Genomic DNA, 23,668 nt, shown 5'->3' with positions numbered 1-23,668 from the left:
GGTGATGTTGCATCTTCTTGATGGTAAAGCTGAGTTCTATTTGTGCATCTTTTTATATCCTTAGTCATATTCTTCTCCTCTTCTCTCTAGGGTGACACGGGTTCCCCTGGCCCACCTGGCTTACCTGGAACAGTAAGTAAAGTTATATTTTGTGCTGCAACAATATTCTGGGCATCATCACACTTCTCCCACACAAATGCCTCAGTAACAAAGCTTTTCAAGATCTTTGCAGAAACATTAGGACCCATTTACTCTCAGATTAACTCACTTAGCTTGAGAGAAGCTCTATTAAGGTACATTTGGTCTTCTATATTTTTGGGAGGTTGTGCACTCCTCTGCCTCTTTGCAAACAGCTTTTTCCTATATCCTTGTTTTGTGGTAGCATTTGTTTTGAATTTGTGATATGTTTAGCAGCTGTAGGAGCTGATGGTGAAGGCCATGGGTAAAGATGGGAGTACGTTTGCACAGATTTTCTAGGGTGAGCTAGATTTTCCCACCTGGAATCTCACAGTAGATGAGATAGAAGAACAGATACCAGTGAACAACAACTTGTCTTGTGGTGAACAATTCACCTTTTCTCAGGAAGAGCAGAAGGCTCCACTTCTCACTGACAGTAGCTTATGGGGTGGAGGATTCAGCTTCAACGATGCTGTAGCCTCCCATAGCCTTTGCTGTGTACAGTGCCACCTTGTGCTGAAAGCCCAGAAAGAACTTTTCATCCCACAGCTTGTTCCTAGATACTTGGGTTCAGCACTGGATCCAGCCCACAACCAAACAAATCATATCTGTTTACGTGTATCCTTTCTGCTATTAGTAGATATTAAAAAATAAATAGATATTAAAAAAGGGCTGATCCCAGTCACAGATCCTCCAGAAAATGGCAAACCCCCACTTTTCAGCTTTGCTCCCCACAGCTGGTTACAGCTGCCACATTCACAGATTATGTAGAGAATTTGAATAAAGATCTGTTGGTGAAAATCCAGTGTCTAAAAGACTTCATGCAGCAATGGAGGAGGTATTATAGTTTCTTGCCTGCCATCAGTTGGGCCTCTTTAGTCCATACAAAAATACAGAAAATACAAAGGGTATTTTATGGGGTCTTGTGGGAAGAGTGTGTCTTGGTCAAAGGCTTGGAAAAGAAGTCTTATAAATGTAGTACCACAAGGCTAGGTATAAAGATATGACTGACCACTCAAGCTTCCTGTGTTTGTAGGGAGAGGTAATTTCTATTTCAGCTGTAAAAATAGATAACAATTTTGACATATTCTCATTTCATCAAGGACTATTTTTTTTTCCTGATTTTCTCAGTTTTGGTGATAGATACTGTCTCTCTACTAAATGAGATCCTTTTTTTTTTTTTTTTGGTCAGTCCTTCAGGATGACCATGTTACAAGACTACCACCTATGTTGAGATGTATATGTCTTATAGGTGGTAGAAAGTAGAGAGAAAAATTACCAAGCACAGCCATGGAGTTAGAAAGCTTAATAATACTGAAGATGGCTCCAAGTGGAAAAGTGAGGGGAGCTTGCTAATAGCTCAAGGTTAAAGATTGTTTGGCTTTTCATAGGGGTGGGACATATAGGGCAGTTTTGAGTTTATGTTCGTATTTCAAATCTTCTAGGAAATATCTGATACTTGTGGGCTTTTTTCCAAGCAGCCAGATGTTACAATGTGTTGCTCATTTATAAACCTACTAATGGATACATGGAACGTATAATCTATAATGACAAGGAGAGCGCATAAGTTATTGCATTTCCAGGAAAATAGATGATGATGCTTTTAACACTCCTCTTTCTGTTCCAGACAGCCTTCTTCACCCCACACCCTAGGATTCCTGTAAGTAACATCTTTAGTAAAAATGACCTCTAGTTTATTGCCTCTCTGGTAGAGACAGAGTACCTTAATATTTCCAATGTTATTTACATGCTTTTTGTAAAGAGCTCAGTTTGAGCCTGGTTCTGGGTAACTTCACCATCGTAACTAGCAGTGATGAGCGTCACGGATGTGTCCTGGTACAGCAACATCCAAACCAGCTTCATTCAGGACACAGCTGCATGCTGTCCCGCTGTTTTAATGAGGAGTGCTTGCAGTACATAGTGGGAATTACCTGGCATTATTTAGGATCACACCTTTGGTATGTGAATAAGCTTGTTAAGGATCAAGAAGCTTTATGGCATGTATAAATGGCAGAGGTGGGCTGCAATCATAGTATTAAAAAAGAAAGTGTGTATGACAGGTTCTTCAGAGGTGGAGGAAATAGGAATGTGAGGCAGTGCTGGAAATGGAGACAGGATTTCTTTGGTTCTCGCTTCCCTTTTGTTCATAGCTTGCTAATATATATACGAAGGAAATATGCAGAAAAATGACATCTTATGTGGTCTTTGTAGCGCTGCAGTCACAGTAGGAGCGCACAGAAGGAGCACTAACCTTTTGCTTTGAGTGCATTTCTTCTGTAAATGAGCTGCAAGACGGTGAAGAATGAAAGGCCTGAAGTGTGTCAGCGGGTCGTACTGCAGGGTTTTTTCCATGTGCAAGTTAAATGTGATGATGCTTACTGTTGCACAGAACTGCACATAGCACTGCAAGGTTTGGGAGGAGAAGGGGAGGTAAAAATAGTTACCTTTGATTTACAGCTTTCCAAATTAAGGTGTCAGAAGTTGGTGATATGCCTCAGGAGACTGTCATGGGTTATGCTATAGAGGCTGAAGCAACAGCAGGGTGCAGAAAATTGTCATGCACTCTCCAAAACACAGCACTTGCTGTCTCTTTCCATTCAGTCTGTGGTATATAGTAACAGGGATAGACAGGAAACACAGCCTGAATAGAAGGCAGCAGCACCATTACTCTATTTCCTCATTATTAGTTTAAATCAATTTCATTTAAAACACACCACAATAATTGTCAGAAATGGAAAATCTCTGACCAAGTGAGTCTGGGCTCCTATTTACCCATCACTACAGCTCGATTGTGTGTTTTGGGTGCAGGCTGTGCTGTGAGCTCTGCAGAAACTCACTGATCCAGCAGGGCAGTAGAGGGGCTTCTTCCATGGGGCACAGTAAACTTTTTCATATATATTTATATATTTATAGTGAATTAAAAGTATTAAATATTTCTTGGAGATGAGGTGCATAAGAACCACAGTGGTGGTGAAGTTTGATGGCTAGAAATGGGCAAAAGCAGTAAAACAGGAGATGGCTCCTCACTTTGCCTTCCGCCTCCCACTGCAGCTGGCCACAGCTGAGCCCCCACTCCTTGCCCTCCTTTAAATGGCACAGAAAAGAGGAACGCATTAATTGAGACTGCAGGAGGACACTGCCAAGAGAGGAGGTCAAGAAAGCTGTAAGCTACCAATCTGGCCCAGCTTGGTAGCAGCTGTTAGTCGTCACCACATCATTTCTGTTCATTGAGCTGTAGAAAAGAAGTGGGTGGCAGTGGATTAAGTCCAGCTGCCAGGGACCAGAGGTCTCCACAATGTGCAGCACTAGTGGACAGTGTTAACAGTCTTGGCGGATAGTCACGGATTCAGCAAATTTGGGATGGACTCGTAGGCATATTTGCTGGCAGGTTGGGTTAAGGAAAACAACCTCTGCCCTTGGCTGTAGCTGTGCAAGGACATCAGACTGGACTTTTGCCAATTTTGCATTGACATGCAAGTCAAATATCAAGGAAAATGTGGGAGAAAGGAGAATATTAAAAAAGCTTCCTCCCTTTACCTCGAGTTACTTCTTCCTTTTGCAGTCTTGTTCTCCCTAATAATACATGCCCTTATTCACATTTAGTAACACCATCCTTAGCTACAAATTTATTAATATGTCTGTGCTTTGTTGCTCTGTTCCCTTAAAAGGGTTTCAGATCTTGAAATGATATTGTGCAAAATGCATTTCAGGCACAACCATGCAGGTTTGTTATAGGACTTTCGCTTTAAGTACTTTATGTGCTTGCACTGTTATTCCGAAGGCCAGTAGATGGCATCAGGGACTGCCTGATTAAAAATTGGTCTAAAGGGGTACTAATTGTAAAGTAAAATTCCTCAAATTATTTATCACAAATTATAATATTTATTCATAATGCATAATAAATACAGACATAAGTAGTATTTATGCTGTTACATTTATTTTGTCTGTTAGAGAATCATTTGCAAATGGACTTTGAATTCCCAGATGTTGCAGATATGATTGGCAAATAGTAAATGTGAATAAAATACAAACTGGTTTGTTCACGGATTCTGGATTTTGACTGATCACTATTCCTTTTGTGTGTGCTGGGGGGTGCTTAAATCACTGATGTTCTTATTGTTCCTTGATTGCATAATTGAAACACCTCCTATGATAAATAATGAATAAGTAATGAGTGCTATTGCCAGAATACATATAGTCATAAATAAACAACCATGGTTATTCAAGTAGTGGCTGAGTTATTCTGGCTAGTTCCATAATTGTGTGTGGTTCCATTCAATTTATAAAAAGCAGAAATATGGAATTATTGATTATTATTAAAGAACTCACAACAAAGCTGATGAACTTCTGTCTGAAAAGCATCTTCAATTTACTTAAGGAGGAAAAAGAGAGAGAAATTAATCCTATTAGTCAGTGATGGTAGTAAAGGATATATTGACAGTGCAGGAGAGGGGTAACTTGCACGAATTTGTGATGTTGTTAACAAAGCTAGAGATCTGGAAAAGCCATCTAATACATATCTCTGGAAGTACACAAGTTGAGACCCTGAACACCTTGTCTTAAAGGTGGAATAGAGAACTGTCTGTATTTGGGACTGTAAAGTCCTAAAGGACTGTAAATACTTTAACTGCTCTTCTCCATGAGGGGAAGCGCTTCTCTTTTTAAACTGAATATATTTTGTATGTGGGACACTTTTCCCACATCCCTGATGTGGTCCTACAGAGAGACAGCACAATGCAGTGGCTGTGATGCTTTTGCTGTTGGTTGTGCCATCTGGCCTATTAATACATTGGAGTTGAATTGATCAAATTTTAGGACTGTAAATTCTTTAACTACTCTTCTCTGTGAAGGGAAGCTCTTCTCTTTTTAAACTGAACATATTTTGCAATTAATATCACAACTGTCCCAGAAGTCTAGCCAACAATCTCCAAATCTTAGTGTGTGATATGGTAGTTTCAATTCACTGACCTCAAAGTTCTTTGAGGAAGCTACTCTGTGCCAGAAATGGATATCTGATCAAAGGAGCCCTCTTACAAAACATGACTGGTATGCCTTCTAGCTTTTATTTCTCTGTTTCTTTTCTTATTGTTTTATATAGGGTGAACCTGGACCAAAAGGGGAGAAAGGAGATCAAGGAACAAGCGGAGAACCTGTAAGCACAGCTAAGTGTTTTTTCAGCTAGTTTTGAACTTTAGCAGGGAGAAGACATGAGAGCCATCCATTTTGGAGGGAGAGGGTGGGACATGCTCCTTCCGTAGCTGGCATGCTTCTCTCATCAGAAATGGCCACGGGGGTGCTTGGCTTTGGCTCTACAGGAAGATAGATGACTGCGTGAAATTAAGCACCTGATTTATAGCCCAGGTCCTTAGTGGCTGAGGACTATGGGGTTTGCAAGACAGAGCTTGGCTGACAGTAAGGTTGTACAGGATTTATTAAGGGCTTTTGAAATGATGTGGCCCAGCTAAATTATGCAGTTGGCTACTCTGCTTCTATTCTGCCCTGCTCTTGTTCTGGAGGGAGCCCTCAGGAGAGGCAGAGTCCCGTGCAGTCACAGCCTCCGTAAAAAACCACTTTCTTCTCTTGATGGGAGGAAGGAGAAATATCTTCTTCTGATGAGGAGAAGAACCGAACAGTTTTCTTCAGCTCTTCCACCTCAGCTTCTGTTTTTGCAGGGATTACCAGGGGTCCCAGGTGAACAGGGTGTCCCAGGACCTGCAGGACTACAGGTAAGAAGGTACAGACTTAAAGTAGGCCTTGGTATGACCAGAGAAGACTGCCTTCATGGTGCATGTCACTGCAAATAATCCTTCCCCTCTACACCAAAAGCACGCTTCCCCTTCATTTTTGTAAATTCAGGGACTTCTGTAGAGGTATTGGCTCATGCTGGACATCAGGACAACATAAGGAGAATCAAAGCAGAAATATGTCATCTCTGTATCGAGATCAGTGTCATCTGAGAGACTCCTTCCAACTTCAAGAGGGCACAGGTCTCACAGATAAGTTACTGCAATACATTAGCAAAATGTTGCAGAACATTCAGATTCAACCCCAGCCCATTTGATCCTGAATGCACCATGTCTTATGTGAAGTAGATTTATAGTCTCAATTGTCTTCTAAAAATTTCTTGGTTCATGCCCATTATTTCCATTCACCATGTATGGGTGTTCACTCTGCCTTCATCTGTGCTGTGTCCAAGCCACATAATCATCTATTACTAGGGAACCAGCAGCATAAACAGGTTAACAGCAGTCTTAGCATCATGAAAATAAACAAACAAACCAAAACAATAATGCCGTGTAATTTTAAACTAACATTTGCTAAAAGGGGGAACAGATCAGTGGGTAGACTCCACTCTGTCCTGCCAAAATCCTTATGAAAGAGCTAAGTCGCATGTAGGACTGAGGCAAAGTCTCTGCACTGTGATCTGTTTTGACCATTTCTAAATGATCGTTGTTTGTATTTGAGAACCACAGGCAAAACCTCCTCTTTGCAGGGAGATCATCAGAGTTCAGCTGGCATTGAAGTAGCAGGTAGGCCTGAGGATAGGAAAGCACTTCCCCTAGATGAATGTCTGCAAGTTTCAGCATGCAGTGCTGTGAAATAGCCTCTGAGCTGATCAGTCATAAGTAATTCCTCTTATGTCTCAGGGTTTTATTTTTATATTTCATTTTCTTGCTGCATAGAGAACTGGGAGCCATTTCCTCAGCTGTTAAACTCCTCTGCGAATTGATTAGCTGAGTGCACATTCAGGCATCTTGAAGTCTTTTTGTCTGGCAGGCAGTCCCATCCCATCACTAATCAGCTGGCATCTCTTTTCGTTCTGCACAGGGCACAAAGGGGCAGAAAGGAGCTCGAGGAGAAGTTGGAGCCCCTGGAGAGGCTGTGAGTAACTGCTTCCCTTGCAGCATTTTTTACTGACAGTAACACACCTGAAGGGACTTTGAAGTCCCTGCCTTGCAGATTCACAGTCCCAAGCAGCTTGGGCACAGGGCACATCCTAATCTGCAGCTGGAAGGAGTCACTCCTTGTGGGGAAACAGACTCAGCTGCACCAAACTGATCAATGCCCCACTCAGCCCAGCTCTAAATTGTTTGTCTTTTGTTGGCCAAGTCTCTCCCTCTCTAATAAAATGCCCTCTTTTCTGGGTGAGGTGAGGCTGAGCTTGCTACTTCACTGCAATATCAGCCAAGCCCAGGCAGCCAGCTGGTGCACAGAGTGAGCTTTGCATCAGCAGCCAGAATTAGTTTTTGATCACAGTTGGTTTTAGGCTTCTTAGTCAATTCTGCTTTCTTTAATAAAGCCTCAGCACCATAGGAATCATCACATACCACTTTTCAAGGCATGTGTTGTAGGGAGTGCTGCTATTCTCTGAAAGAACAGCGAAGAATTCAAGTCCTATTTTATTATTGTGGCAGTGTATAAGCCCTTTGTGGATGAATAAGACCACGTACTTTCTTTTTAAGCAGAGGAGGAAGACTGAAGAACTATTTCAAGTAGTGACTGGGAGAGATGATGTTTGTATCTGGGAGAAGGAAGCCATAGGAAATCCAAGAGCTTTGAAATGTTTTCTTGTATCTTCGTGTTCATGGTTTTCCTTCTTGGGTTTGTGCTCAGATGTTGTATTTAGCAATGCTTTGACCCTGAACTCTGAATTGCCTGTCCCTAGCATTTTGTTACTCTCAGTTGAAGGACTCCTTAAACTTTGTGGGGAAAAAAAGTCAAAAAAGTGTCCCACTCCCCCCAAACCTATTCATTGGTTTTATTTCTTAGTATTGCCTCATGCCTGGGAGGCCATGAATGATGTGCAAATACAGGCATATGTAAGCATCCATTTGTTTGCCATTCTTTCATAGACTGCCAATGCTCTACACATTTATTTTGGCTCATAGACCAGTGACTGCGAACAACACAGAAATGAGGAAACCTTTAATTCTCTTTTAGTGAGCCAGACAAACAGTCATTCACTTTCTGAAGAGCTGTGCTGTGGAAGAGTTTCACCATATTCCAACTGTTTGCACTGTCCTGTATCTAGTATCTGCAAGATGTTGCTAACCAGCTCTTCCAGTAGAAAGAGTTTCTATATTCCAGGTCAGATAGATTATTTCACTTTGCTGATGCAGATGTTTTCAGATAGCCTGGCTGTTTTTACCATGAATGGCTTAGGAATACTAATAGATATCCTTTTTTTTTTTTGTGAAGCTGTGGCAGCAGATGAACCCTGGCCAGTGCAGGCTGATGAGCGATGCCAGAGATAATGACTTTGACCTGGTGTTGTCAAGTCTAGAGGAAAATATTCAGCTATAACCCGGTAACCCCAAAACATACGTCTCTATGGGGACAAAAATTTCAAAAACATACATGCTCCCATGTCCCCTATACACGTTTGGGGACATACATGGGCTTTTCCATCCTGAATAGCTTTCACTTGCAGACAAAAGTGCCTGTAATTCAGAACAACAGTCTGAATGGTTTCTGCTGTTTGTCTATTTAGTGGGAGTGAGTATTTTTCAGGTTTTGTTCCTTAGCGTAGAGAAATGTAGAATTGTCAACAAAGCATATTTTGTTGGCCTAGATTTTTATTTTAATGATGAATCAACATACTTTCCTCTGTTCTTTTGATGTTTTGGTCTCAGACCTTTCTTCCTGCATCTGAGCGAGATTTAGGATTTATTTTGATGGTGGGTAATTTAAGCTCACTAGGAGAGTCTTCATCCATTTTGTATTGCTTCATGCTTCTTTACACTACAAAGTGTTTCACAAAACCACCATTTTTTGTTTTGTGCTTGTACAACACCTTGTCTGACATGAACTCCAATCTCACTTGAAACATCTTGTTCCTGTGATAGTACAAGCTGTGAATTACATATGCACATGCATTTGATTTTCTTAAAACAGGGTGCGACTGGACCAGCAGGGCCCCCAGGTCCAAGAGGCTTGCCAGGAAATGTGGTATGTATGCACTGGTGTATTTGTTTTCCCATCTGTGCCCTGATTTCTTTATTTAATATGTTTAGATTTCCCTCCCATGGTGTGTCTTATAAGGTTCAAAAGGCTGTGTTTCATTACACTTCTTTATGGTTGAATTGAAAGATGTAGTGGCACCTGGGAATGGTGTTTCCATTAAACATATTTTCATATTCATTTGTAACAAGAGGGAGGCATGGAGCGGCTTCACTCCTCATCAAATTGTCAAAAACATTTTTTGCTGCCAGCTCTTCAAGAAAAAAATTGCGATGTTTATTGTCTGTCTGATTTTGTTTCCTTTGCCTCATTTCCATTCGTCCTTTCCTTTTGAAAACATGACTTCTTGATATAAAGATTGCATAGTAAGCTCCTATTCTGTGTTAGGAAAGCATGTAAGTATTAGATCCTACAATCAGAGCCTTGAAGTCAGTACAGCATCCTCCTTACCTCAGTACATGTTCATCACCATTATTAAATTGTGCATGATAGAGCTTTTCTTGTCTGCATAGAAATCTTTAGGCTTACTCTACTCCCTGCTCCACCAGTGTAATTTTCTATTTAGAGCCTGGGATTTCTCTGAGTTTACACTGGAGTAAGTGAAAAACAGCACTTAGACCCCAAGATAAATGCATTCAGGCACAATGGTTTAGCACAGAAGGCTCTTTAAGGCAGAGTTTGTCAGCTGGGAAATCCGAGAAATCTTAAATTGCCTTTCTACTAATTGTTAAGCCATATTTCCTTCAATTGTATTGATACGGTGATTTCATTTCAAACTGGAAGGTGATATCCAAAATGAAGACCTTGGTCGATCTCATATTCTTTTAAGCTAAGTTCTCTACTAGTAATACCAATATATTACCTATAAAATCTAATAGAGTTGTAAATGATTTTTTACTGGTGCATAAAAGAAAATAATTATACATCCACACATAGAAGTCAATCCAACCTTATGGTGCCACATTTCGTATTTTAAAATGGAGTTATACTCCATAGCTTACACATGCTTTGGTGAGTTGGGAAGCTACACTATTCGATTTGGAGCTCATCTATAATCATCTATAATACATATATATATATATATATATATATACGGAGCTCATCTAATCATCTCTATTTTGACAAGGAATCCTTTGGGATCTGCCAAGACATGAAAAGAGTCAAAAACTGAAACAAAGGGTAAAACAAACAGCTACGGTTTCAAGTTTGTGGCTTTGAAGAGCATTAGCCATAAAGAAATGTAGACTTTGTTTTGTGAGACTTTTGGCTTCTTTGACACAGAGGTGATGATTTGGGGGTTGTTGGTAATGGATTAAGAACTACTGGGGATTTCACAGAATGAAACAGTTATTGGTAGAAGGAGAATGCACAAATCCGGGATTAGCTCAATTTCTGCTTCTGCTGTTCAGCTCTTTTTTATATTGAAAAAATAACTCCTTTAAGCACTTGGTACACAGCTCTTCTGTGGTTTTCTGGATTGTCTGATTCTCTGGATTCTCTAGTTGTCTGTACTGGAAAGTGTAAAACTGATGCTAGTCCTTGAGATAGACTGTACTGAATACACTGGTCTATCCATTTTCTTTAGGATCAAATATTGCCTAAAAAGAAAGTTTTAATCCTTAAAGTTCTTTTCTCTTCAGGGAGTGCATGGAGACCCTGGACTACCAGGAAAGGAGGGAGAAAAAGGGGAAAAGGTGAGTTTGTTCTTTCATTGATTTTTTTATTTTCTTCTTGGCAATTTTAAGTAACCTGGTACGGAAACAACTGGAACTGGGAAATTATTTCGTAGGTTCATGGACTACTAAGACACATGGGCTCACTAGGTCATCTCATCTGACCTCCTCTATTACAAATGCTAAAAGGATTTCACCCTGTTGCAGCTTTATAATTTATCTAATAAAACCACTGAGATACCAACTGGGTATGGTGAAGTCACTGCTACCCATTTAATGCAGTGATGATCTTCTTGTGTCCTCACCACCTGACAGGAGTGGGGATTTGGTGTTTTAAGTACTCTCTGAGATGCCTGTTTACTACTGTAAATCTGAAGCTGTAAGAAAAAATTTTGTTGTTTAGGAAGTTGAGATCTCTGCTTTCCTGATAAACTTATATAATTGGGCCATTAGTTCAGCTTTCCAGTGCACCCTTGCTGCTTTGCATGTCTGCTTTGCCCAGCTGTTATGTCCTATCTTACAGCTAGGCAATGAGCTCTCTCTGAGGACAAGGACTTGTAATATACTACTACTTTGCACAGTGCCTATCATGCCAAAGTCCCAATCTTTGTTTGCTATAGTAGGAATGATTAATCAGAAATATGGTACATATATGTAGGATATGGGATTTAAAATGAGGATGAATTACAATCTATTCAGTCAAATTCTATTCCAGATTACTGAGATCCATCTCAGCACCATGTATGAATCAAGGGCTCCCTCATCTAGTTGGTTCCCAAAACATTTTGAAATGTTGTTTTATTTTTTTTAAGGAAAATTACAAATATCTTGAGATTCCTGTAGGAAAAGGCTTCCCAAAAAGAAGATACCTTGTGATTCCAAGAGAAATTCAGATGATAAATCTAGAAGAAAATGCATATCTTTTAGTCACAATGAAAGATCTGAGACAGGAATAGTCTTTAGTGTGTGATTAACAGGTTTGTTGGATTGTCTTCTACAGGGTGACCCAGGAAAAGATGGAAAAGTGGGATTACCAGGGCCTGCTGGTGAGCCTGGGCCTGTTGGAGAGCCAGGTTTGCCTGGCAAGGGTAAAGATGGAGAACGGGTAAGTACTGCTAGCAAGCTCTGGGCTCAAGTAGTTCAGTATGGGCTAGACAAACACAGCTTCTGCAGTGAAATGGTGGACTTTGGTAAAGAATTAGGTTAAGATCTCACAGATACTTACAGGCCATCTATCTGAAGACATGAAAGGCCTTGTCATGCAAAATGCTGCAGATACCAGTGCTATATCCAAAAAGGCAAAGAGAACAGAAGCTGTATTTCTGAACATTATACTCTCTTCACTGTGTCATGTTGGCCATCTCCACATGGAGACCTCCATGAGGAGTAACAATTGAATGTCCTTGTGACCAATAAAAAAATGCCTAGATTGTTGAAAGTTCCCTAAAAGCATTTAGTTCTAGTAAAGTAAAGTTAGTAGATTATTTAATTTGCTTACAAGTTATCCATAGAATATTACCAGGATGGTGTGGAGCAAGGAGGGTGGTGGTGGGGTTGCTGCCTTGACTCTCGCAAAGACTCCTGTCTTTGGCTGTGCAATGATGGTTCTTTGGTTTTGGTTCTGTCACTTTAGGGGGAAAGAGGCCCACCAGGCTTGCCAGGACCTTTTGGGCATAAGGTGAGAAAGTTTGGACTTTATTGTTCATTGCAGATTGCTTCCCTTCATTGCTGAAACTGAAGAAGTTGTGGTGAAAAATATGGTCTGTTTTTCACCAGAAAATAGAGGTTCTGAAACTTGCACTCAAAAACTACTTAGGACATTCCTTTCTTTATTATTGCAATACCTCTGTAGATGCAAATACTAAGATATGAGTTAACTGTGTTCACTTTCCACATTTAAAATTTCTTCAAGCATTATGCAAATTCAACACAGACTAAATGCTGCACACTTTTTCAGGGAAATTGTGACTGGGGACCTTTAATCCATGCAACAAGAGAGACATTGCATAGCTAAAGGATGAACTACTCTTGAGACCAACTGTCAACTCATCAAAGAGCACTCCTCCATAGCATTTATTTCCTTCACCTCTCTCAAAGGGAAATTAATTATTTTCCATTGAGACTGAATAGTCCTGGTTTGCCTTCCTATACTGTAGCTAAGGCAGACTACCGTGTTGATTAAGTTAATGTCTGCAATGGAAAATGAAGTTTATTCCCTTACAAGTGCACAGCAAATAGAGAAAGGAGTAAAAGAGCAAAAACATTTGCTTGTGGAAGCATCTGGATTTTACATGAGTCTTCAATCACATATATGAGAAATTCTTCTTTTCGAAATGGCTGTGTACTGGTGTGGATTGGAAGAATAGGGTATTGAAACAGATTTTGTAAATGATAGAGGTGGGAATACAGCAGTATGAAACTGGATCGATATAGATCCAGTATTTTTTAAATACTCAAACTGCTATGAAACATTTTATTTTGATTTTGTTGCATTCTGTATAAATGAATTGTGCTCTGTTGAATATACCTTGGACAGTTCAGAACATAGACACAATAACAGAGTCAGAAGTAACATAAAAATCTGAAAAAAAACACTGTTGGAAATCTAATGAAATACTCTGTTCAATATCAACACAAGATGGTAGGGATCTTAATTGTGCATGGAAAAATGCTATTGAACTTTTTGTATTGAAATCATTTTCTTGAACAAAATAACAGATAAGGGATCTGCAGTAGTGTTTGAACTAAACAGAATACATTTTCTCTCACTGTCCTTACAGTATTGGTTCTTTGTAATATAAGATTAGTTTAAGAAGGAAAGAAAGGAAATAAAATAGGAGATATTGCAGACTAAATTTGGGGTGGGCAGAATCCGTGGGTAACCATTTTTCTATCAAGCTTCTATATAGCTGGAAATAGTGTAATAATAAATAACATAAATAAGACTCATTGTTATAAGTCTACTGCCAACGTGAGACTGACTCTCACAACTGCAATACAATCCATAAAAATCTTATTTGATATTTCTCCCTATAACAAGAAAAGAGAACGGACATTAAATTTAAGTACTGTATCTGAATTCTTGCTTAACCCTCTGTCTACAATGCCCATTAAACAGCGCCAAGTAGTTGTCTGTGCTCTGCAGGTTTTAATATAGAAAATTTAGTTTTCTGCAAGGCAGATCTCTCCATTTGTAGTATAGTCCCCTAGAGAGAGTGGTAGAAATGCTTTAAAAATTATTAATATTCTGCTGTGAACAGGCCTATGTTGGTAAAGGAAAATATTAAGATGTAACACATCTTTAATTCTGTCTTCCCTGGATAAATAATCTGTATTTAGCAATGTTTGCAGTTTAGCTGTCTACCGTAAAAACGCAGAGAAAGAAAAGCACACTGTGGTGCTTAGTGTTCGCCCAAGCCAAGGAGCGTGCCTAATACCCTGCAGGCAATTGCAAATGTAAAACTCCATAAAAGCAGATGTGCTGTTCAACAAAAATCTGAGGTTCTCAATTTACTGCAATGTATCGGCCGCTGTAGCATACAGGAATACTGCTGGAAATTGGATGCTGTGCACTAAAATAAATCAAAATACTTGTGTAAGCTGCATTCCTGCTCAGTTATGTGATGTGGCATGTGCTGACATGGTGTGAGTGCTCACGGAGGTGGGCTGGTGCCCCTCACAAGGAGGGAGGCACTTCTCTTGGCATGACATTACAAAAAATGTTCTGTATCTCTGTCCTGGCACAACTTGATCCCATTCCTTGGTAGGCAGGATCAGGTCAGGATGTATCAGTGCTATGTTCTTTTGTAAAACTGTCTTGCATTTTGGCATGTTTTCTCAGCAGTGCACAAAACCTGTAACTTCTCCTTTCATTTCAGGGTGAGAGGGGAGCTCCAGGCCTCCCTGGACAGCCAGGAGACAGAGGTGTGCCAGGAATCGGACTGGCTGGACCCCCTGTAAGTAGCAGGTGCTGCTGCAGCCTGTGACAAGACAAAAACCTAACTCATTGCCACCTGGAGAATGGGTTCTCTGTGCTCTTCTCTGGCCAAGAGCCGATGCAGCATTTTATCCCCTGAAGATGCAAAACTGCAAAGTAGCCCAGAGGCTGCCATCCCTGGCTCAGATGTCTGTTGTGAGGGCTCTTGATGCATTCAGTTTTAGTTGAAAGAGAAAGGCAGAAAAGTGCTATCAGGATGAACTGCCTGTTACTTGTGACTTTTCCTCAGCATCTTGACACTCTGGCTCTGGATGTGAGCCAACATCTGTACTGAGCCAGCAGAACTGGTTTAAGGGGGAGATGTAACCCTCCTGTCACCCCATTAGGAGAGATAAATGTGGCAGATACGTCCACATCTGACAGGGAAATACAAAATCAGGTTAGTTAAACTGCTGTGTTATAAGAGAGCCATCATCCCCATACTTCCCCACAAAGATTTAGTTATACACCTCATCCAGCTCTGCCCTCACCTCCTGCTGTTGTTGTTGAAATTCTACCATCGTCAGTAGGCCATGAGATGTACCTGGGACTGGCCTCAGAAAATCTGGATTTTCATCTCATAGGGATGAAAACCCAGACTTTCATCAATCCAGTACTTGACACGTATGACTCCTCTGGAGATCAGGGGAATTTGGGAGTGCTCTGACTCTGTAGCCTCTGTGCTCAGTCCTCTAGCTATGCACTGAATGCACAAGTAAAATGTGTGTAGAAGGAACCAAACTTTATTCATAGCTGCAATTGCTAGAGGATGTCAGAGACCTTGCTTCCTTTCACAGGCCCTTGAATGTGCCATGATACTGTACCAATCATCACAGCCAACATTTTCATGCTCTGGTTATCTAGACAGAAGTTTCCAAGTTAGCACATGAAATAGCCTTGAAATGAGAAGTCACGTTACTGAACGATACTGGTTGATAAATTTTCTGGGATGTATCTCCGTTTAATATTATATTTTACCATGCTGAATACTGTTTATGGTAAAGCAGTCTGTGTCAGTCATATAAGACACCGAGAACATGTCATGGCCTTCATGGTCCTCAGCAATGTTATCAACGACTGAAGATTCTCTGGGTGTTATTTGTTACAATTTATATACGAAACTGTGATGTTCTTGAGTTTTTTAAGGTTCAGTCATTAATATTAAATTAGCAAGTGAACATCTGGCGTGTTTGAAAGTCACTAAGCTGTGGCTAGTTTTTAATTACTGATTTCTAGATTCAGTACAGGGTTAGGTGAGCTCACTTCTGCACCCTGATGTACACAAGATACCAAAGTCATTCCTCATTGGGATGTTAGCATCCACATCCATGAACACAAATGACTAAGAACTTGACTCTAGATACAGACGTCACTTCTCACACACTAGAGGATTACTTTTTACTATGTCATCATTGTTTGACCATAGTCAGGAGGAGTAGGTGGTGCTGGTACATACCCAAATATTCCTGATTGACTTCTTTTTATTTATTTTATTTGCTTCTCTAACTATATATATATATATTTAATCACCATTATGGTGATTTCCTTCATTGTAGGTTTATCATATCCCCAGCTCCAGTGCAAAAATTCAGAATTTGAAAAGCACTGTATAACCTTGAATCCATCAGGCTTGCACAAAGACTGAGTCCTGCTAAAAAATAGAATAATCTCAGTGGAGCTGCTTCAGTGCATATTTCTACACTGAGTAAAAGTGTCAGCCTATACCCTTTTTAGCAACGTGACAAAACTGTGTGTATAATGTTTTCAGCTTCTAAGAGCCAGCAACTCTTTTTAATTGGCGTCCTCACCCTGTTTCCTCCTGTCCCCTTAACCTCTCTCTTGGACTTTGCAACCTGCATAAAAGGTATACAAAGATGAGGGCTATTTTTTTTTTCCTTTTTTTTTTTTTTATTTGTCTGCTGAAGTATTATGTTACTATTTGCATAACACTGAGCCCTAAAATGAGTATTATGTGTGATCTTCTCAGCTGAACCATAAACAGAAGAGGTGACTGTGTGGAGAAATGAAGTGCATTCACGTGTTCGTGTTCTAGCTCCCTAATGGAAACATGATGCATAAAGTAGCAGGGAGTTGCTAATGCTCTGCCTTTCCCTCTTCATATTACCGTGGGTTCAGCATGTAGTATTTAGCCTGTGCTTTAGGAGACCATTAAGGCATCTTGCACGGAGAACTGTTTGAGCATTAGTGAATTAATGTGCCTGGAATAGAAACCAAAGGGAGAGGAGCAATAGCGTGAACCAATTTATTCAAACACAGCACTAGAGACGTGAGGTCAAGCCTTGTTTGGGATGCATTTGGAATGCCAGATTGACCCATCCCTGCTGGATATGGGTACTGCATCACTACTGTGGTGTACCTATAGGACTGGACACCTTCTAATGGGCTCACTGTACTATGCACCTAGGTAAGTTGCATCTCCAAAAAAATAGCATATGCAAGTCCACTGGACTCCCTGCTTTGACCTCATTTAAAGAGCACACAGGTCCCATGGGATGCTATTCCTTGTTTTAGAAGTAGCTGAACACAGTGGCTTTTGGGACACAGGAGAGGTTGTCCTGTCCCAGCCCAGCAGACGCAAGGCTGCTGTGATTCTGTGCCATTGGGTCCAGCTAGAAGCAAGTCTGAGCCCATATTGCCGATGGGCACATGCATACACAGTGTCCGTGAACACACAAACGCTGACAAACAGGCCAGTGCAGACAGACTGTTGCCTTTATCAACACCCACGTACGCCTAAACAACTCTCTCAGAAACATGAAGAAGCATGTCTCGATCCTGCATCTGCTCTCTGGCTGATCAGGCTGGAAGGCCACCGTTAGGACATACACACAAAATGTGGGTCTCTCCAGCAGCTGGTCTCGGACACCCAGTCCACCCAGTGCCCAGGCCCTACACCCCAGCCTCCTCCAGCTGCTTACACCCAAACCTGTGAGCCCCTTGGGTTCACAGCCTCTCAGCCCAGCTGCTGGCACCTACACCTTTCCTATTCACCAGCTAATCTGACTTGAAGCTCAACAAGATTCAGGCCCACAGGCTCAAATTTGTGAGCTCACCCATTCGGAAGAGTGTTACAAATTGGATTTAATGACGATACAGGACAGACTGTGGTGTTGAAGTGGAGGCCTCAGTCAGACAAGAGACATGTTAACATACAGCTGGCCCCTTTAGTCCCTTTTTCTGTCTTTTCTCAACCACTTTCTCTCCCATGATCCACCTCAATTTCTCCCTTACTGTGCCTTTGATCCTCCCCCATGAACACCCCACTGAGAGTGTTGCACACAACCACCGTGTCTGACTGAGCAGCCTGTTAGACTTGCTCCTTTTTTTTTTGCTTTTCATTTTCTCCTTATTCTTATCTCTGTGCGTCAGGACCCACCCTGACCAGCCAAGAGGAGATGTTAATTTTAAGCTCTGCTAGTGTTCTGAATGCCATATCTTCTCTGTTTGCAGGGCCCCGTTGGACCCCCAGGAGGCAAAGGGTCATTGGTACAGTATGTCTTTCTAACTACACCCAGATTTTATGGGAGGGGGCAAACAAATGAACTGCGTTAGTATCATTGATTTCGTAAAGGCATGATTAATTTATTGCTTTGTTTTGGCCAAGAAAAGTAGGGTCACATATTGGCTAGCTAAAGGGGACTTCACATGTGCAGTACCACCACCTGTCTGCTCTTGTGGGTTGTGAGACCAAGAGTTATCTAGACTCTTGATCTAGTGACAGCTTTTCCTTACCTGTCAGTATAGTCCCACAGATGGAAAGAACGAGTCACTTGAAAACTAACTTGAAAACTACCTTCACTAAGAAAGTGTATTTCAAGGCACATAATTCAAGGCACGCTGCTATGAGATATAACCAAGGCCTCAAAGGTTTAAATAAAGCATTTTTAAGCATTTTCCTTGCTTAAATCTTACAGAAAACCGTACCTTTAAGTATTCACCAAACATACCTAGTTCCTCAACATATGGTTTATAAGGATGTAATCCATTGGTGTGTAGTCAATAGCTGTGTGCTTTGGTTTCATTCACTGGCATTAACTTCCAGTGCTATAACCAATCCCGGTGCGTACCCGTTTGGCACTGAGGAGCTGGACCTTCTTTTCTCCTCTGCAGTCCCATGATCAATCATATTTTTTCCCTGTTCATAAACTTGCCTGCCTATAAGGAGTCATTATTACCTTTCCAGTCAAGGTATGTGAGGCTTGACTTTAGTGATGCACATAAAGCTCCATGAGGCACAGAAATGACTGTTACTGTGATAGTTCAATGTGGGATCAGTTTGTTGTTGGTGGTTTGTTGTTGTGTTTTTTTTTTTTTTTTCTTAATCTCTCTTGGATTGGTTTAACTGATAGTTTTTTGTTGTTGTTGTTTGTTTGTTTGTTTGTTTGTTTTTCCTAATAACTACTGGGTTGAGAATTTCTTTTCTTCACTTAAGTAACACCTGATAAGTACTGCTCATGTTAGTGGATTTTTCTGTTCTCTCCCTATCAGGGTCCCCGTGGTGTACCTGGTATCCCTGGACCACAGGGGCCTCCTGGCCAGGATGTAAGTAAAATAAAAGTGTAAGTGCTCAAGAAATTCATCAGTGCTTGAATCTAATTTCCCTAAAAGTTGTGCACATACTCAACCACAGTCACCGAGTGTTACCAGGATGGTCCAAGGGAGATGGTTTGAGAAATGAGGCTCTTATGTTTTAGGATTTCAGGGGAAAAAATTAGGCTGAGTAACCTTTCAAGGAAAGTGGTGGGCTTTTTTGAACTATTATTTTAAAATGACACCAGAGAACCAAGTTGGCAGCATACACTGGGGAATGATCCTACCCTGGAAAAGGATGATAGTTGAGCTCTCTAGGGACTTCTTGGAAGCCTCTGAGGTAGGTAACCTGTAATATTTCTATAAATGTAGGGCCACAGCCATTAAAAAAGCTTTTTATGAGCTCATTTTGCTGCTGCCACTGCGCTTGAGAGATGACACTTTAACCTTCTCTCAGTGCATTTTCCTCACTCCTGCCATCTCCATGGTTGAGTCATGGTGCTGAGGGATAGAAAGAAATATGGCAGACTCCCAGCTGGGAAGCTGAGCCCTCTTGCTGCCTGCCTCTGACCACCCCTCTAGCTCTCTGCCTTGTCTCAGATGTTTGAATTTTTTAACCAAGAGGTTTTAAACAGGAGATGCAATAGATGGGTTTATTACAACTGTGCATGAGGAGAGTGCCAGAGCCAACTTTTCTGAATCTCTTTCTGGCTCTGCTCGGATCAGCATTGACTGGTCAGCTCTTGGAGAGGCAGTACTACAGTCTTTAAGTATCTCCTTTTTCCAGCAGAAAATTACCCAAGCAGAAACATTCCTTATGGTACTTATAAAGCACATCCTCTATTACACTAACTGTTTTAATTGCACTCAATACGTCTTTTAGGAGCTCTCTGTATTCTGCCTGATCACCTGTTAAGCAATTTTACCTGTGTTTCAGGATGTGTAAATGTAACTACAGTGCACATTCCGACGTTTGTTGGTATAACAGCAGGGGTATCTAGTTTGACAAGATCATGAATTTCCAGTTTCTTTATCTCCACGTTCATTTGTGACTAGTACAAAGGATTTCTGGTTCTGCTTTAGCACATTTCTATATCAATGTAGCATTCCTGTGTTCTTTGAAGCATACCCATTTTTGTATCCTCTTGTTTTTATACAGTATGTCATCAGTTAGAAAAGCTCTGATTTAAATTGCTAATATGAACTTGCCATGTAATTCCCAAGCCATTCAGAGGCAACAGCATTAATGACTTGTCTCAATGTCTCGTCTTTTGCTGTGGTCCTTGCAAATGTATTCCATGTTGGTTTTTTTTTTCTGAGACTGAATAAATCTAAATCTTCTACATCACATTTACATACACTAGGCTATTCTCTGCCTTATTTTTCCAGCTGCAGAATCATCAGCTTTTGGAATTGTGCCTGCCATAGGTTGCTGTTTACTCTGGCACTGTAAAATCTGATTCACAGTTGTATTTTGGGAAGTGAAAAAGTAAATACTTCCTTTGCAGTAGCTGTGACCAGAATTATCTCCAATAGGAAAAGGTGGTTTTTGTTTGTTTGTTGTTGTTGTTTTCACATAACTGCATCCTAGCATCTTTCTAGTGCCCTAACAGCATGTGCCATATTTTTTACAATAGCACTGCCCAAGGTTATCTTTTGCAACATCTGTTGGCAACTTGATCAAATATCAAGAGTTCTCAGGACAGTATGTTGCTTTATTAAAACTTAGGTTTGAAAATCCTTGCCCACGTTTACAGTTATGGTTTTGCTTTGTTCTGCTACTCTTAGCATAAGGCTTGGTGTTTATTTGTATGAACTATTCTCCGGAGTCCACTATGTCCATAAATCCCTCCACAGTTTCTTCTTCTGGGACAAAGCAGGAACAGATGGATCTGCTGCTTTATTTTTCCATGGCATCTTTGGCCCATATACGTTGTTTCCTTCTCTCTAAAATTACCTTTTTTTTTTTTTTTCTGGTTAACTAAACCCCCAATTCTTAAAGCCTGAAAAATGCAGGCTTTTTTATGTTGTTTTTCCCTATGGTTGGACTACTTTGCTCCATAAAAGGACTACTATATGGCTAATTTCATTCCTTCAGTTACTTCAAATATTAATTTTACTTGCTTTTGAAAAAAAAGCACATTTTAAGCTGGCAGTATTCCTATATCAACCATTAAAAAAGGGTAGCCTTAAGTACCTTCTTCAGAGAAATTGGCCAGATTTGTCTCATGCTCTGAGAGCTGCAGAAAATAATTCTACACGTTTATCTGGAAGCATCCACTCTCCTCTGCCTGTCTGCTGGGAGAGAAAATGTTTCCATCCAACTTACCTACTTAGCCCTTTTAGATTAAAATACAGTCTGAATGACAAATTCTCTTGTCCTACTATTAACAGTGACGACACCCGTTTAATGGGGTCTTACTGTATTTTGATTATGATAATTTTAATTAACATAAACATTGAATTAATCACTTTTTAATTATGTTAATTATTACTGATAACTACATTCCAATATTACTGGGAAGCTAATCTTCCCCTGCATTTATTTTTGTAATTACAAAAAACTTTGTGTATGCATACATTATTGCCATCGGATCTGACAAGCAGAGTTTTCTGGTCTGGGGTTGGTTTTCCCATATGGTTAGAAGGCCATTGTTCCAAGGAATTCTTGTGTTTGGTTTAGAGTTCATGAACCCCAAATCATAGTACATTTATTAACCCCCCTTTTGTCTTTTTATTCGTAGAAATTAGAACACTTTTAAGTTATTACATTTTATGCTTAATTTTCTGTCTTGAAATAGTACTTCCTCACCATAAGCCTTCAATTTTACCGTTGTGTGTGGCTGGCTTCCTTATAATTTTTCTCTTTCTTATATTTTCACACACATCATTTACCCAAGCATCATTTTTCAGTGTGTCATTTACACAGCTTCCACCCATTCTCAGTTTGGGCCCATTTGTGTGTGTCAGATTTTGCAGGCCAGTCGAGTACTCTGGATCCTGTGCATCACACCTCCTTGTTGCTGACTGCTTTTTGCTGCACTACTATGTTGTGCCACTGGTATTTGTTATTCTAATCTGTGTCAGCCACTGTTGGATGTAAACTCCTGAAAATGGCTGAACTTTGTGAGCATTACAAATAGTGGTGTTCCTTTGAGTCTGTGTGTTCTCATATCACATCATCAGTTCCGTTTTTCAGTGCCATGCATTTTCTGGGGGCAGACTCTTTAGAGTCCCCTTCTTCTCTTCTCTTTCTCTTTTCCAGTTTCCACCCCAGATAGTCAGCTTGTCAGGTGCAGTTATACTCTATGACTTCCTTCCACCATTTTCTGTCACCTCTGAGTGATGTTTGCAGCTTGCTATGGACTGTCAGCCTTTTCTAACTCCAGGCCTGAATAGCTCAGCAGTCTTTTCTCTGCTTCGGACTCTGATTTCCATTGCCTGTTCTGCAATAATGCAACATGCTGAAGTGCCGTTGTCCTGTGTCTGATTTGTTCCTTTCAGCTCAGACAAGCTTTCTTCAAAGTAGACTCTGTTTTTACAGTCTTGTACCTTTCTACTCTTTGGCTTTTCCTGGGGGCGCTGTGGTTTTCAGATTTGTCAGCCATGGCACATAGCTTAATTTCCCATCCTGACTTACTTGCATCCTGTTAAAAGACATTAGCAGCTCCACATAATACAGCTTTCAAGAAAATAGGTCCATGTCTTTGTCTCAAGGCATTCTGATGCCATGTGGATATCACAGTCATGCTTAATATTTCCCAGGATTTTAGTTTTAGTTGCTCTCTTCTCATGTTTCTTTTCTCATACCTAAAAAGTATCTTCCTTTACTCTTCTTTAAATAAAATTTCCTTAAATGCTCAAATTCTACCTCTAGTACCACGTCATGCTTCAGATGCCTAAGCAAAAGGTTGTCAGTGGGTCCTGTGGTAGAAATAGTTTATTTATAGCTACTTTAATAGCATAAAACACATTTCTGTATTGGCTTTTCTATGTTGTTTTCTGATCCAGGATAATTCTCATAGCTCAAGTCTTCGCTTTCTGTTGAATTCCTTAAAGCAAGTGCTGTGTGAGCCTTCCTGAACAAAGCAGATCTGGGAATATAAGGTCTGCATAGCTGGTATTTAGGCAATCCTCTTCCCACTTTGAGAAGTGGTTGAAAAGGATGCCAAAAGCATGACCTGAAGATTAGCGGTTGTGGAACAGAAGGAACTTTGGGATCATCCCACAATCTTCCAACAACCACATAGCTGCTCTGTGGAAACAGCAAAACTGAAAATGGTTGTAAAGTTGTCTCGTATTTCCTCAATTCTCTGGAAGGACATTTGTG

General features: G+C 40.5%; 1 protein-coding gene across 1 annotated transcript in view; it reads left to right on the top strand.

The window, feature by feature from the left end:
- Positions 1 to 23,668, top strand: part of COL22A1 (collagen type XXII alpha 1 chain) — a 201,863-nt gene that overhangs the window by 147,450 nt on the left and 30,745 nt on the right. The window contains exons 31-42 of the mRNA XM_035561694.1: positions 91 to 132; positions 1,805 to 1,837; positions 5,276 to 5,329; positions 5,850 to 5,903; positions 7,006 to 7,059; positions 9,073 to 9,126; positions 10,779 to 10,832; positions 11,812 to 11,916; positions 12,445 to 12,489; positions 14,690 to 14,767; positions 18,259 to 18,294; positions 19,297 to 19,350. Coding sequence (XP_035417587.1) covers positions 91 to 132; positions 1,805 to 1,837; positions 5,276 to 5,329; positions 5,850 to 5,903; positions 7,006 to 7,059; positions 9,073 to 9,126; positions 10,779 to 10,832; positions 11,812 to 11,916; positions 12,445 to 12,489; positions 14,690 to 14,767; positions 18,259 to 18,294; positions 19,297 to 19,350 — 663 coding nt within the window. The remainder of the gene's footprint in view (positions 1 to 90; positions 133 to 1,804; positions 1,838 to 5,275; positions 5,330 to 5,849; positions 5,904 to 7,005; positions 7,060 to 9,072; positions 9,127 to 10,778; positions 10,833 to 11,811; positions 11,917 to 12,444; positions 12,490 to 14,689; positions 14,768 to 18,258; positions 18,295 to 19,296; positions 19,351 to 23,668) is intronic.

Source organism: Cygnus atratus, chromosome 2 (genome assembly GCF_013377495.2).
Source record: "Cygnus atratus isolate AKBS03 ecotype Queensland, Australia chromosome 2, CAtr_DNAZoo_HiC_assembly, whole genome shotgun sequence".
NCBI classification, from domain to species: domain Eukaryota; kingdom Metazoa; phylum Chordata; class Aves; order Anseriformes; family Anatidae; genus Cygnus; species Cygnus atratus.
The sequence above is the reverse complement of the archived record's forward strand: the minus strand, read 5'-3'. Positions and strand labels throughout refer to the sequence as shown.